Source organism: Mesoplodon bidens, assembly GCF_964165515.1.
Source record: "Mesoplodon bidens genome assembly, chromosome: 13".
NCBI classification, from domain to species: Eukaryota; Metazoa; Chordata; class Mammalia; order Artiodactyla; family Ziphiidae; genus Mesoplodon; species Mesoplodon bidens.
Genome location: NC_138169.1, coordinates 40348570 through 40364162, shown reverse-complemented (window position 1 = coordinate 40364162; position 15593 = coordinate 40348570). Strand labels below are relative to the sequence as shown.

At 46.4% G+C, this 15593-nt stretch overlaps 1 protein-coding gene across 1 annotated transcript in view; it reads left to right on the top strand.

Annotated features, from left to right (window-relative positions):
* Window positions 1-15593, top strand: part of NPC1 (NPC intracellular cholesterol transporter 1) — a 49423-nt gene that overhangs the window by 31528 nt on the left and 2302 nt on the right. Inside the window, exons 11-23 of the mRNA XM_081253136.1 lie at window positions 889-991; window positions 3632-3821; window positions 4284-4466; window positions 5240-5354; window positions 7519-7646; window positions 7742-7882; window positions 9030-9119; window positions 9523-9713; window positions 10031-10146; window positions 10798-10927; window positions 12895-13095; window positions 13973-14204; window positions 15172-15285. Of these exons, the coding sequence (XP_081109262.1) occupies window positions 889-991; window positions 3632-3821; window positions 4284-4466; window positions 5240-5354; window positions 7519-7646; window positions 7742-7882; window positions 9030-9119; window positions 9523-9713; window positions 10031-10146; window positions 10798-10927; window positions 12895-13095; window positions 13973-14204; window positions 15172-15285 (1934 nt within the window). The remainder of the gene's footprint in view (window positions 1-888; window positions 992-3631; window positions 3822-4283; window positions 4467-5239; window positions 5355-7518; window positions 7647-7741; window positions 7883-9029; window positions 9120-9522; window positions 9714-10030; window positions 10147-10797; window positions 10928-12894; window positions 13096-13972; window positions 14205-15171; window positions 15286-15593) is intronic.

The window sequence follows — 15593 nt, the reverse complement described above, 5'->3', positions numbered from 1 at the left end:
GGTGGAAGTATAAATGGTTGCTAGAATATAAGCTCCAGGAAGACCGAGATTTTTATCTCCTTTGCTCACTGATGTATCCATGGTCTCTAAGATAATGTCTGGCACAGAGTAGGTCTCAGTAAATATATTGTTGAAGAAAGAAATGAAAAACAGGATGGCCTCTTTGGAGGGCAGTTGGGGGGAATCTATCAAAATTAGAAATGCACATATTTTTTGATTCTGTGATGGTACTTATAAGAATTGATTCTACAAATTACATCTTACATATTGGAAATATCAGGTTATTCTTTGTAGTAATTTTGTATATAATACCAAAAACATTTGCAAAGATAGCCATCAACTGGAGATTGGTTAAATTACACTAGGAAATATACAGCAGAAAAAAGAATAAGGACGCTCTCTGTGTAGTAAAACAGAGCATTCTCAGGATATGACTTTAAAAGCAGCATTTGCAGAAGGGTGTGTCACTGCTTGTGTAAACAAGGAGGGAAGGGGAGACTGTGCTTATGCACGTGGACCGTGGCTGGAAGGAGTCACAGTGCCATGGTGTGGGGAGGAGAGCTGAGACACAGACGGGGGCTGAGGGAGGAGAGAGGCTTGTCCCTGAACACCTTTCTGCTCTGTTTGAAATTGTCACCATGCACGTGCCGTGTAGTAATGATGATATGAATGACAACTGTGCCTACTTCCACACGAGGGTCCTTTTTCTTCATTAGCTGAACCACACGGGCACCAGATCTCCTGTTGTGGTCCTCGAGCTCAGGTGTGTATAGGCTTCAGCCCCATGAGAAACCAGGCACCTAACTGGCTTGTGATTTTCCCCTCGTATTGATCTAGTTTTCTGCAAGCTTGTAATCTGCTTTTTGATGTCACCTTTTTCCTTTCTAGATCAAAACTACAATAACGCCACAGCCCTGGTGATTACCTTTCCTGTCAATAATTACCGTAATGATACAGAGAAGCTCCAGAGGGCCCAGGCCTGGGAAAGAGAGTGAGTTGCTCACAGGGTCTAAACAAGCTGTTCTTTCTGTGGGGAGGTGGACCGTAGCAGAAGGCATTTACACTTAGTTCAACTAAATTAACCAACAGTAGATCTAAGTTATGCCATTTTTTTCACTTGGTACTGGTGGTGCTATGAAAAAAAAAATCTATAAATAAATTTACCTATAAACATTCTTTTAATACATATCCCTGCAACAAGAATGCAAAAGTATCCATGCAGAAATGTTCCTTGCATTATTTTCTAGCAGCAAAACCTGAGCAAGCTGAGTGTATATTAGTAGGGAGAAGTACAGTAGAATATTATTTCGTCATTAAAGATGGTGAGATAAATAAATGGTTCAAGATAGTAAATAAAAACTGCAGTCAGCATGTTTGGACAAATATATGCTATGCATGCCATCCATGCCTAGAAAAGATATCAAAAAATGACCTGGGAACCGGTTAGCTGTGGTATAACCTCTAGAGAATGGGAAGAGGGGACCGAGGAGGACAGGGACTCTGAACAGCTTTGTTGGGATATAATTCATATACCATACAGTTCACCCATTTAAAGCGTACAGTTCAGTAGCTTTTAGTATATTCACAGATGTGTGCAAACATCACCATGGTCAATTTTAGAACATTTTCTTTACCACAGAAAGAAATCCCGTCTCCTTTAGTAGTCACCCTCCTAACACCCAGCCCTACACAGCCACCAATCTACTCTCTGTCTCTAGATTTTCCTATTCCAGACTTTTATATGAATGGAATCACGTACGTGGACTTTTGGGTCTGGCTTCTTTCAGTTAGAATAATGTTTTCAAGATTCATCCAAGTTGTAGCATGTGTCAGTACTTCGTTCCTTTTTACGGCTGAAGAATATCCCATCCTGTGGATATACCACATTTTTTAAATTTATTCATCAGTTGATGAACATTTGAGCTGTTTCTACCTTTTGGCTATTAGGAATAATACTACAAATATTCGTATACAAGTTTTTGTGTGAACATGTTTTCATTTCTCTTGGTTGGTATATATCCAGGAGTAGAATTGCTGGGTCATACGGTAACTCTGAGGAACTGGCAGACTTTTTTCCAAAGCGACTGCACCGATGGGACTTCCCTGGCAGTCCAGTGGTTAAGGCTCTGCTTCCACAGGTTGGGGAACTAAGATCCCACATGCTGTGTGGCGCAGCCAAAAAAAAAGTGACTGCACCATTTTACATTCCCATCAGCAGTGTATGGAGGTTTCAGATTCTCCACACCTCACCAACACTTGTTTATTATTTGACTTTTTGATTCTAGCTATCGTAGTGGGTGTGAAGTGGTATCTCATTGCAGTTTTTTTGTTTTGTTTTTTCGTCCACACTGCACAGCTTGCGGGATCTTAGTTCCCCAACCAGGGCTTGAACCGGGCCACGGCAGTGAAAGCACCAAGTCCTAAGCACTGGACCACCAGGGAATTCCCTCATTGCAGTTTTTATTTGCATTTCCCTGATGACTAATGAATTTGAGCATCTTTTCAGGCACCAATTTGTATAACTTCTTTGGAAAAATGTTTCTTCATACCCTTTGCCCATTTTTTTGACTGGGTTATTTGTAGTTTTATTATCAAATTATAAGAATTGCTATATATTCTACAAGTCCCTTATCAGATGTATGATTTTCAAATATTTTCTCCCGTTCTCCAGTCTGTGTTTTTGCCTTTCTTGATGGTATCCTCTGAAACACAGAAGTTTTTAATTTCAGTAAAGTCCAATATTTCTATCTTCTCTTTTGTTATTCATACTTTTGGTGTCATAGCCAAGAAACCATTGCCTAACCCAAGGACCTAGACATTTACACCTTTGTGTTCTTCTGAGAGTTTTATAGTTTTAGCTCTTACATTTAAAAGGTCTTTTATCCATTGAGTTAAGAGTTAATCTTTATACATGGTGTGAGGTAAGGGTCCAACTGCATTTATTTGTATATGGCTCTCCAGTTGCCCCAGACCATTTGTTGAAAAGATATTCTTTCCCCCATTAATAGTCTTGCCACCTTTATTGAAAATTAGGTGAAGGCAGATACATGGCATATTTCTGGACTCTTAGTTCTGATCCTTTGATCTGTATGCCTGTCTTGCCTTGTGCTGGTAACCACACTGTCTTGCTTACTGTTGGTTTGTAGTAAGTTTGAAATTGGGAAGTGTGAATCTTCCTACTTTGTTCTTCTTGAAAAAGAAGATTTGGGCTATTCTGGGCCCCTCGCAATTCCATGTGAATTTTAGAACAGCTTGTCTTTCTACAAAAAAGTCAGCTGGGATTCTGATAGGGATTGCATTGAATCTGTAGATCAACTTTTAAATTTTTTGCTCCATGAGCATATGTCTGTAGTATAATATACTTCATTTAGAAATCTTTTTTAGTAAAAAAGAAGTGAGACCATGAAGCAGTTTTTAACTTGTTCTAAACCTGTTTTAAATACTGGAAAACTCAGCATGTCTGGAACTTCGTAATCTGGAAGTGTCCTACCTTCTCCTTGCCAGTGTAGAAGGTCCTAATGAGGTATGAGGGTTAAGTGTGGCTTTTGTGTCATAGAAGTCAAGGAGAAGTTCCTTACTTAGTTGTCACTAAGTTTTAACTAAAAATACAAAATTTTGCTTACCCTTTTAGGTTTATTAATTTTGTGAAAAACTACAAGAATCCAAATCTGACCATTTCTTTTAAGGCTGAACGAAGTATTGAAGATGAAATAAACCGTGAAAGTAACAGTGATGTCTTCACTGTTCTAATCAGCTATGGCGTCATGTTTTTATATATTTCCATAGCCTTGGGGCATATCAAAAGCTGTAGCACGTTTCTGGTAAGTGGGGTGTGTAGGTGTGTGTGTGTGCATGTGTGTGTGTGTGTGTGTGTGTGTGTTAGAGGGAAATGGCAGTACACAGCGTGATGGCATGTTTTTGCCTCTGCTTAATCCTAATTCGTTATGTTCAGAACTGCCTTAAATTGTCCTGTGTTTTACTTGTTTGTCACATTTTCTGCTTCCTGCATCTGTTTTCTTCAGTTCCAATTTCTTATCTTCAACTTAAAGTTTATTTCACATAATCCAGTTTTTTTTCTAACATGCCATCACCTAAGAATGTAGGCTGATAAAATATGTTGCTAGGGAAGACCTAGACAACTTTTCATATCTTCTCTCAAACTGGGAACTGTACTTTTAAATCTAGATGGGCAGTATCCAGGTAAAGAGGTGAAAATGAGGACCTTTTAGGAACAGGACAAAAAACACCCTAAATGAGGATTTATGTCTTTGTGGCATCTGCAGGTGGATTCGAAAATCTCCCTGGGCATCGCGGGCATCCTGATCGTGCTGAGCTCGGTGGTGTGCTCCTTGGGCATCTTCAGCTACATCGGGATCCCCTTCACCCTCATTGTGATAGAAGTCATCCCGTTCCTGGTGCTGGCTGTGGGAGTGGACAACATCTTCATTCTGGTCCAGACCTACCAGGTGCATTTCAGAGTCTCACAGAGTCTGACCGAGTACCAGACTCCACATACGGCTGTTCAGCTCCATGCAGAGTATTTGAGTGTGACACGTGGAGACGTCGTTTCCGTTCCTCTGTGTTGCTTATTGGTGCCTGTAACTTGTTCTGGACATTTTGAGACCAAGAAGATTGAGACCAACATTCTCTTTGGTTGGTGGCATAGATATAAAGTGAGAATTTGGTTTTAAAATATGTGCAACATGTGTGCAAAAAGGGCTAACACACTTGTGGAAAATATTTTGGGCACAACAGCTATTAAAATGATTCTCAATATAGTGTAGAAGAATGAGGGATTTGTCAGAGGTGCCACTAAAAGGCAAAAGGTCAACACAGGACCCACTGATGTAAAAAATGACGTCAATCCGTTGGTTCTCCCAGGGTCCCTTGTCCTGTAGCGCTTACCTGGGCAAAGACCCAGTGGCATGTAGGAGTGTTATTTAAAGGTCCAGCCACCTGCAGCCTGCGTTGCATGTATTTTCCTGATAACCTGATGCAGTCCTTCCTTTAGATTCTCACCTGTTACCTGGCTCCGGGCTTCAGAAATATCCCGAATGAATCAACATGAGAAGTTTGGGGTCCTCCGCTTTATTGTATAAAGTTTACAAACAACAAGTAGATGCTACTAATCATTATTTTTTATCATCAGGTTAACACAAGGCACCAAAGAAGCAAAAAGGTGGCATTGTAATTGAGAAACTTTAATGTCATGTGTTTAACTTTTTTTTTTATTTTTAAGAGAGATGAACGCCTCCAAGGGGAGACGCTGGACCAGCAGGTGGGCCGGGTCCTGGGAGAAGTGGCTCCAAGTATTTTCCTGTCGTCCTTTTCAGAGACGGTAGCATTTTTCTTAGGTAATTACTCTTTGAATCTGCCAACCCTGAGGTTTGCTGAGCCTGGGTGTATCAGTATATGACCCTTTGTGTTCTTTTTTAAGTTTTATTCTGTGATTGGAAAGTGTCAGAGTGGAGCACGAGAAAAATTGGTGGCAGTATCCCGGGTGCCATTAGCAAGTGTCTTCTTTTTTTAAACTACTTTTTCTTTCTTTCTTTCTTTTTCTTTCTTTCTTTCATTCTTATTTATTTATTATTTATTTATTTATTTATTTATATTATTTGTTTGTTTGTTTGTTTGTTTTTGCGGTACACGGGCCTCTCACTGCTGTGGCCTCTCCCATTGCGGAGCACAGGCTCCGGACGTGCAGGCTCAGCGGCCATGGCTCACGGGCCCAGCCGCTCTGCGGCATGTGGGATCCTCCTGGACCGGGGCACGAACCCGTGTCCCCTGCATCGGCACGTGGACTCCCAACCACTGCGCCATCAGGGAAACCCTATTTATTTATTTTTAATTTTTAATTTCTTCAAATTTTGGCCACACCACGTGGCATGCAGGATCCTAGTTCCCCCACCAGGGATTGGACCCGCGCCCCAACCTGTGCCCCCCCGACCAGTGGAAACATGGCATCCTAACCACTGGACCACCAGGGAATTTCCAGCAAGTGTCTTCCTTATCACATTGTTTCAGGACGGTGTTGATGCTGGGGTTCAGATACCTAGGACTCCTCCCCCTCCACGTTTAGGGCACCCATGGCGAGTGCTGGGGTTTGAAAATAGCACTCTTGAAGGACAGCCACAGAGTCCTTCCCATCACAGCACTCTCGGCAGCAACTCCAAAATCACAGGCGTTATTAACTCGCAAGGTGTTTGCCACTGTTCCGAAAGGCAGTCTCCCCACCTCTGCACACACAGGTCACTGGGAAGCAGCCTTGTAAATGAGCAGAAGTTCTTCAATCTTTCCTTAATACAAGGAGCCAGAATAAGCTGGCACAAAACCCAGCACTTCTGTATTCTTTCATGTGGAGAAATCGGTAGTCTTACTAGCAGGGCACTCCCCACCCCCATGTATGGCATGTAGTAAGAGAAAACTGATCACATCCTCTGCAGAGGATGCTGATTAGAATCGCCCAGTAAGTCCAGGGAAGACACACTATCCGTGGGTTCCAATGGAAATGCCTGCAGGGGCCACCAGGTCATCTTACAAGGGGCCATGGGAGGGACATCGTATGTGTGGTCTTTGGACACAGACACGCCATTAGCATATATCATCCCCCATTTCCACAGAGCAGTGCACTGTGAAACAAACCTGTGGCTCTTGTGGTTTCTTCTTATGGATACAGATGCAAAACAGTTACTTCCTCTTTTTCTATTATAAAAAAACCCCAGTGCAAGTGTGTTGGTGATAGCAGCTGACCCTGGGCCTCAAGGTTGGAGTGACTTTGGGGTGACAGGAGGAGCAGCGGGGACCGTGGCACCCAGAGTCTGGGGTCCCATCTGCAAGAGGCAGCTATGTGTTGCTGGCCCAGTGCTGCCAGGTCCAATTTTTTTCTCAAGCGACGCTGTGAATCTAGATTTTTTTTTCTGTCAAGTGACACTGTGAATCTCATTGTTAAATATTGGCTATTTATTTTTTTAAAACTTTTAAAATTCTAAAATGGGTTTATATATATCTGGCCCATGGGCAGCCAGTTTTCAGCTTCTGAGTCTTAGCCTGGAGGACGCTTGGAGCATCCTCATTTGTAACTAAACCGAGAGACTGACTGGATGATATAATAGCAGATGGGAAATACCATCCCTCTTGTGGACTGAAACGTAGCAGGTAGTATAAGAAATGGCCTGTGTTAATGGATCTCAAATGTGAAAGTGCATGCATTTGCTTGGAGAGCTTGTTAAATTATAGAGTTGGGATCATAGAATTCTGAACAGTAGAATTGGGGTTGAATTCCCATTGTCTTGATAAAGTAGGATGGGGCCCGGTCCCTGGAACGTACATTTTAACCTCCCCAGGTGGTTCTGGTGTGACACTCGCAGACTGCGCAGAGTGCCTTTGGGTGGGAGGATTGGGGGGATTCTTCTTGTGGGATTGGCCTGCTCTGGTGCTGCGTGTTCATACGTGCATGTGCCTGTGAGGCCTGCTGAGCCCTCAGCTGGGAAGGACGTGGCTGCTCTCTTCTCCCCGCAGGAGGCCTGTCCGTGATGCCGGCTGTGCACACCTTCTCTCTGTTTGCGGGGATGGCGGTCCTCATTGACTTCCTCCTTCAGATTACCTGCTTTGTGAGTCTCTTGGGGTTAGACATAAAGCGGCAAGAGGTAAGTTGTCATCAGGCGTGCAGCCTGTTTCATCTGAGTCTAGAATCTAGATGAGGCGGCTGGAGGGTGACCTCTGTTCCTCTTCATCCCCTCAGAAGAACCGGCTGGATATCCTCTGCTGTGTCGGGGGCGCGGCAGACAGAGCAGGCATCCAGGCCTCGGAGAGCTGCTTATTTCGCTTCTTCAGAGACGCCTATGCTCCACTTCTGCTTAAGGACTGGATGCGGCCCATTGTGGTAGGAGCCTGTCTGTGGTTTTTCTCCCCAAACAAAGTTGTCACATGCCTTCTAAGAAATCAGAGTGCTTGGGAAGGATTCTGACAGCTGTTAAGTGTGTGTGTGTATACAAGAATGCAGAAGCAAATATATACAAATATATAAAATATTTTTAGCAGGCAATATAAGCAAGAGTTTCTGTTTTAAGTTGGTTGTTTTGTTTTTAAATAATTACAGATTCGTAGAAAGTCACAGAGGTAGTGCAGAGAAGGACCCAGCTGCCCTTTGCCAGTTTCCTCCCAAGGTCTTACATAATTGTAGTTCAATATCAAAACCAAGAGTTCGACATTGGCACAGTGTATGTGTCCAGTTCTGTGTCAGTTTATCACATGTGCAGATTCGTGTAAGAACCAAGATATAGATCTGTTCCATCACCCTCGTCCTGCACCTTCAGTGTCACCCACCTCCCTCCCCTGCACTGTCCCTCATCCCCAGCAACCATGCAAGAGCATTTTGTAGTACAGTTTACACACTGGATATAACCAACAGCTATAATCTATCACATTTCCACTAAAAGAATGTAAATTCATTCCAGTAAAAGTAATAGTAACACCTAACATTTACTGAACACTTAATATCTGGTATTGTGCTCAGAACCAGGTACTACGCTAAATTCTGGGTTATCCCTAGAATTTTCTCATTTAATCCACAAAATTATCTGATGTTACAAGTCTTATTTTTCCTGTTTTATTGAGGAGGAAATAGAAGCTAAGAGAGGTTAAGTGACTTCCTCAGGGTCACTCAGCTTGTAAGTGGCAGAGCCAGGATTTGAACCCAGGTGGCTTGACTATTGAGACTGTGACCTCGGCTACTGTCCCAGACTCCTTGTTATCTTAGCGTGTCATTTAAACTTGCTTTTCGTTTAGGAAAGTCCTGTTTTGTGTGTTGAAGATTTGATTTAGGGAGTTCCCTGGTGGTCCAGTGGGTAGGACTCAGCGCTCCCAGTGCAGGGGGCCCGGGTTCAATCCCTGGTCGGGGAAGTAAATCCTGCATGCATGCTGCAACTAAGACCCAGTGCAGCCATAAATAAATAAAATAAATAAATAGATAAATGATTTATGTTTTTAATCATGATAACTCTAACTCTGTAACTCACTTCGCATTCCAGGTAGCGGTATTTGTGGGTGTTCTGTCATTCAGTATCGCAGTCCTGAACAAAGTAGAAATCGGCTTGGATCAGTCTCTGTCAATGCCGGATGTAAGACGCTTTCTTTTTTATTCTAACTCATTTAGCCCATGGTGAATGCATTTTTCAAAATACTCACGCGGGTGTTTCAGCTGATGTCCGCTTCTAAACGTGGGTGCTGGCAGGCTCTCCCGCACTGCAGGAACCTCGCCAGAGCTCTGCCCATGAGGCCCGGGCCTTCTGAGCTCACAGGCCTTGGGCATGGCTGCAGAACGCGAGCAGCCGGTCTTGACCTCCTGAGGTGCCCTCCTGACGGTGGGACCAACTGGAAAAGCCCCTGGGCCCAGGGTGGGGAGGGGGCGCTGGCTGTGGAGGGAGTCAGGAACCTGGGCTTGAGGCATCTCGGCCAGGAGCCCCCCTCTCGCTTGCACAGGACGTTCACACTGTGTCCTGTTGTCTTCTCTCTCTCTCTCAGGACTCCTACGTGACGGATTATTTCCAGTCCCTCAATCGCTACCTGCACGCGGGCCCGCCCGTGTACTTTGTCGTGGAGGGAGGGCACGACTACGCTTCTCTGAAAGGGCAGAACATGGTGTGCGGGGGCCTGGGCTGCAACAATGACTCGCTGGTGCAGCAGATCTTCACCGCCGCCCAGCTGGACAACTAGTCAGTACCCCAGCCGCGGACGGGCTCCTGGCCCGGGACCTCGGCCTGAAACCTCTCTCTAAAGATAGCTTTTTCTGGAAAATCTGTCTTGTACAATGTGGGTTGAATCTAGCTTTACCTAAGCAAAACCTTTTAAAGGGCAAATTTACCACCTCATATTCTGAAGCTTTTCCCATTAAGCACTAATGTGGTTTGTCTTCTGACTGGGTGGCATTAAAAGGTGTAGAAAAGGAAGTTTTGGATTTCAAGAAAAGGGACTGAAACTGAAGACTTCCTCCCTGTGGGGGCATCAGTAACCCTTTCTCTCCTTTCTCTAGTACCCGGATAGGCTTTGCTCCCTCGTCCTGGATTGACGATTATTTTGACTGGGTCAAGCCACAGTCGTCTTGCTGTAGAGTCTACAACAGCACAGATCGGTTCTGCAATGCGTCAGGTACTTGATCCTTTTCCAGATCTTTCCCTCTTTTCTGAAGAACTTTAACATTGTAATTTAAAAATCATTTGCATTTTACCTCCACGTCCACCTGTTTGTCTGCCATTGCTGCGTCTCATTCCCCTTGTCATCATCCCCTTCCTCCATTGTTCACTCTGGAGATACCTTGTTGTCCCCTTTCCAGCCCCCCACGAGGCTGCAGGCTGAACAAGGCCCAGGTCAGGGGACCCTGGTTTTCAGGTTTGTCATCTTTTCCCGACAATGCTGTTGGTCTCTCTTGGTTGGTATCTGGCCGTAGCTTCTCATGGGAGTGCTTTTCTTTGTTTATCACTGTTGCCATATGGTTTTGTAAAAGCGTTGAGTCTGTCCTAGGATTTTCTTGATAAAAACATGGATGTCCTGGGCTCTGATAATAACATACTGAGGTCGTCCTTAAAGCAGGAAACCTGCTTTGGGGAAGAAAATTTGTATAGCCTGTGTTAGATGAAGATGGGACCTCAAGTTTGACTGTGAAAACCATGTGTTTGAAGCTTTTGGATAAACAGAAGGATTCAGGAAAAGAATTCCCGTCACTTCTTTATCATTATTTTTAAATGTTTTAATATGGAGACCCATCCTTCTCACCGTGGCTCCCCCAACCTGTTTGCACAGTGGTTGACCCTGCCTGCGTCCACTGCCGGCCTCTGACTCCAGAGGGCAAGCAGAGGCCTCAGGGCGCAGACTTCATGAGGTTCCTGCCCATGTTCCTCTCCGATAACCCGAACCCCAAGTGTGGCAAAGGGTAAGTGACACGGAACCATTCAGCTCTGTGCCCGCTTCCCCTTTAATTTGCACTGGGAAGCTGGGGAGGGCTGGGGTGGGAATGGTGGGCGGGAAGGTCCTCTTCTCTGCCACTCCCCACCCTGTCCCGCAGAAAAGCCAAAACGCCTTTAAAGAAAACTCCTCATCTTAAAAGAAAATGGTTCTGGAGAACTTAGGGGCAGGATAGGAATAAAGACGCAGGCGTGGAGAATGGACTTGAGGACCCGGGGAGGGGGAAGGGTAAGCTGGGATGAAGTGACAAGAGTGGCATGGACATATATACACTACCAAACGTAAAATAGATAGCTAGTGGGAAGCAGCCGCATAGCACAGGGAGAGCAGCTCGGTGCTTTGTGTCCCACTAGAGGGGTGGGATAGGGAGGGTGGGAGGGAGACGCAAGAGGGAGGGGATATGGGGATATATGTATACGTATAGCTGATTCACTTTGTTATACAGCAGAAACTAACACAACATTGTAAAGCAATTATACTCCAGTAAAGATGTTAAAAAAAAGAAAACTCCTCCTCATTCTGGCCCGATTCCATCCTGGCCTGAGCATTCTGTCTCACGCGCCCCTCCTGGCGGCGTGAAGGACACAGTCCTGTGCAGACCACCGGCAGGGCAGATCGCGGGGAGGGATGTGGGCGATTCAGGATGGGAAAGGGTTTGTCCAGTTGTGTCTGGGGCATATGGGGCCCTGCAGCTCTGCTCTGGTGACGTCACCCGGGATGAAGGTTTAGATTTTTTTTTTTTAATTTACTTTTGGCGGCATTGGGTCTTTGTTGCTGGGCGCGGGCTTTCTCTAGTTGTGGCGAGTGGGGGCTGCTCTTCGTTGTGGTGCTTGGGCCTCTCATTGCGGTGGTTTCTCTTGTTGCGGTGCATGGGCTCCAGTAGTTGTGGCCCACAGGCTTAGTTGCTCTGCGGCATGTGGGATCTTCCCGGACCAGGGCTCGAACCCGTGTCCCCCGCATTGGCAGGTGGATTCTTAACCACTGAGCCACCGGGGAAGCCCCGAAGATTTAGATTCTTTTAGCCCCACTGTGCTTCTTGCCAGCCTGTCTGTATATGAGGTTATGGGCTGTCTGACTCCCCCATCTAGCCAGGCAGCCAGCTACCGTGGAAACAGGATCTCTGGCCCAGAAATAGCAAAGATGACTGAAGTCTGGAGTTGGGCAGATTTGGATGTTTTGGTAGGAAGGTGAGTGTCCAGGTGTACATTAGGTAAACGCTGGATATCCCTGTTCTTCATAAGAATACATAATGTGACCAGAGTCCCGTCAGTCATACATCTCACGTCTGTGTTTTGAGACCTAGACTAGGTACCATGGGAGGACTGTCCCTAAAAATAAAGAAGAAATGAACCCTGTAGCTTGGTCTCCTGGCAGACTGAATGCTCGGCTACATAAAAGAAGTCAGAATGAATTCAACTCGTAGGAGGGCAACAGACAGGGAGCCTCCTGTGTGCCAGGATTGTGCCAGGCACCTCACCGACACTATTTCACTGACTCACCACACAGCCCCATGAGTAGGTGGTGGTATACCCTTTGCAGATGACACTGCAGCCCAAATTTAGTAATTCTACCCAGGGTTCCAGCGCCGAGGCCGACCTCATGGCGGTCTGACTCCAGGGCCCTTGTCCATTCGCGCCTCCTGTTACACAGCACTGCTGAGCAAACCCTGTAGAAGAACACACTGGGCTGTGAGCAGAACCAGCTACAGAAACAGTAGCAGCTACGCATCAAAGAAACCAAAGCAGCAAAGAAAAGCCAGTGTGGGAAAGAATGAGCTAAACCTTCATCGCGCCTTTTCAGGGGCTTCCCTGTCCCTGAAATTGACAGTTGGTCTGATCCCTGAGTCCAGGGTCAGGTGACACCACTCAGCCTTGATGCTCAGATTCTGCAGGTACGGCACGAGGTGTGGCCTTTGATACCACTGTCTTCTCCCAGGGGACACGCCGCTTACAGCGCGGCCGTTAACCTCCTCGGCAACGGCACGGGCGTCGGAGCCACTTACTTCATGACCTACCACACGGTGCTCAAGACCTCCGCTGACTTCATCGATGCCATGGAAAAGGCCCGCCTCATCGCCAGCAACATCACCAGAACCATGGGCCTGGAAGGAAGTGATCACCGTGTGTTCCCATACAGGTAACGTGTGGATTTTGTAAATGAGGGTACCCTGGGGTTCCCTTGCTGGGGGGCCGACACTCGGCTTTCCTTCTGAACCCGGCTCCGTCCTGAGCACAGGTGAAGCCTGTCTCAGGAAACGGCACCTGGGCCAGAATCTGCAGCACCTACTGAGGTCTCGGGGCTGGAGCTCACACCCTGCAAAACAGGCGGGGGACAGGGGTCGCGGTGCCCGGGGAGCAGCTTCACAGAGAGGGCCCGGCAACTGATGGCTGGGGACAGTGCCTTTATGGAGGTTTCTCTTTTTTCATTTATTGTTTTTCTTTTTTTTCCTCATAAAGAAAATATTTTATGAAATACTGAATTTGGAACATACAGAAAAGTAGGAGAAACAAGTGATTTTCCCCCCAACCCCTTTAATCTCATTGAAGGGAGTCTGGACCTGTTCCTGGCAGGAGGACAGCCTGTTTTCCTGTGGAAGGAGTTCTTGGAGTGGGTGTCCTGACTCCTTAGAGGAGCTGGTTAACTTTGCCAAAAAAGCATTTTCTTCTCAGGCCCTGCATAGACCCTGTTTGGCTGGGGGTAGCCCTCAGGATAAACCAGGGCTTGTTTTTCCAAAATACCATGGAATATTCTTTGTCGATAAATGCCTATAAAGCAGAATGGATTGGGCACATGAACAAAAACCTTATATAAAATACACATCTCGGAGGCCCTTCTTTGGGTGTCAGTGGTCAGAGGTCCAGCTTAACTGCTGGAGGTGAGTCTTGCACAAACAGGGAGGTTTTATGTGAGGATGTCTCTCAAGGTAGTTTCCGTTTTGCAGTTGTGGCAGGATGAGGAGGAAAGATTCCAGAAGCAAAACCAAGCTGTAACAGAACCTTCTCCCCCTCTCCAGTGTGTTCTACGTCTTCTACGAACAGTACCTGACCGTGATTGACGACACTATCTTTAACCTCGGTGTGTCCCTGGGTGCCATCTTTTTGGTGACCGTGGTTCTCCTGGGCTGTGAGCTGTGGTCGGCGGTGATCATGTGCATCACCATCGCTATGATCTTGGTCAACATGTTCGGTGTCATGTGGCTCTGGGGCATCAGTTTGAATGCGGTTTCTTTGGTCAACTTGGTTATGGTGAGTCCTGGTCCACTCAGTTTGTCCCTCACTCCTTATGTCACTGCTGTGAATTGTTTCTTGGGGTGAGAGATCAAGGCCAGCTCTTGGCGCACATGGTCAGGTGGGGTCAGTGGCAGGTGGAGTTGGACGTGGGTGGTACGTATAGCAATGGAAATGTGAGGTCATGGTCTGGCTTAGGCATTCTGCCTTTAAATCATTATTCTGGGGCTTCCCTGGCGGCGCAGTGGTTGAGAGTCCACCTGCCGATGCAGGGGACACGGGTTCGTGCCCCGGTCCGGGAAGATCCCACATGCCGCGGAGCGGCTGGTCCCGTGAGCCATGGCCGCTGAGCCCGCGCGTCCGGAGCCTGTGCTCCGCAACGGGAGAGGCCACAGCAGTGAGAGGCCCGTGTACCGCAAAAAAAAAAAAATTATTATTCTGAAGGGTGTTTTGCCAAAGTATGTAGCCTGATGACAGCATGATGTTCAGTTTTCAGTTAGAAAAACTGCCCCTTCTCAATGGAATTTTCTGACCAAGACCTTTTGCCTTCCACGTGGTTGCCAGGTGCATTTTAATAGTCTTGAATACGTGCACATTTGAGAAAGTATTAACAGAAAACAGACACAGTGCATCTGCTCTTCAGATACGAACGGAATGTGGCTTCAGGGGGAGTGGTAGTGAGGCCCAGCTAAAGAAATGACAGTGTGCTGTCTGGCTGGGGGTTGGGGGGACCTTGAGAGGTTTCAGCTGCTTCCCCCTAATAGAGGCAGATCTGCTGGAGGAAGCCGTGCCTGGAGGGTTCCACAAGCTTCCTGGGACAGTTTAAGTTGGTGTGATGGGAGCTTCGTCTTACAAGTTAGAGGGCGTGCTCCGGGCTCCTTTACCTCCCCGGTGCCCTGATAACCACAGATCCTGGGAAAGGGCTGGTGGTTTTTACTGTTTTTAACTGGAGAAGGGCACTTGTAAAGGAAGCACTTTATTTCAGAGCTGTGGCATCTCCGTGGAGTTCTGCAGCCACATCACGAGAGCGTTCACGGTGAGCATGAAGGGAAGCCGCACGGAACGGGCGGAAGAGGCGCTCTCCCACATGGGCAGCTCTGTGAGTACAGCCCGAGCAGGTGACTCGGGCAGGTACCTCACTGTGAAGTACCCAGCTTGGTGACTGAGTGTTTCCCAGGAGAAGGAGCTGTAAGATTCAGTAGGGAAAGCAGAATTTGTATCTTTTACTTAGCAGCAGCTCCTAAGGATTCCAAGTTTTCAGGCAATTAATGAAATAGCTGTATCCTGCATAGAGAGCTCCACCCTGAAATTCTTTACAACTGTTACTGCTGGAGCCTCCTTTGCAGACGACAGTATGGCTGAAGCAGGAAAACAGAGAAGTTTGATTTGAGAGCCGTTTAAAACCCA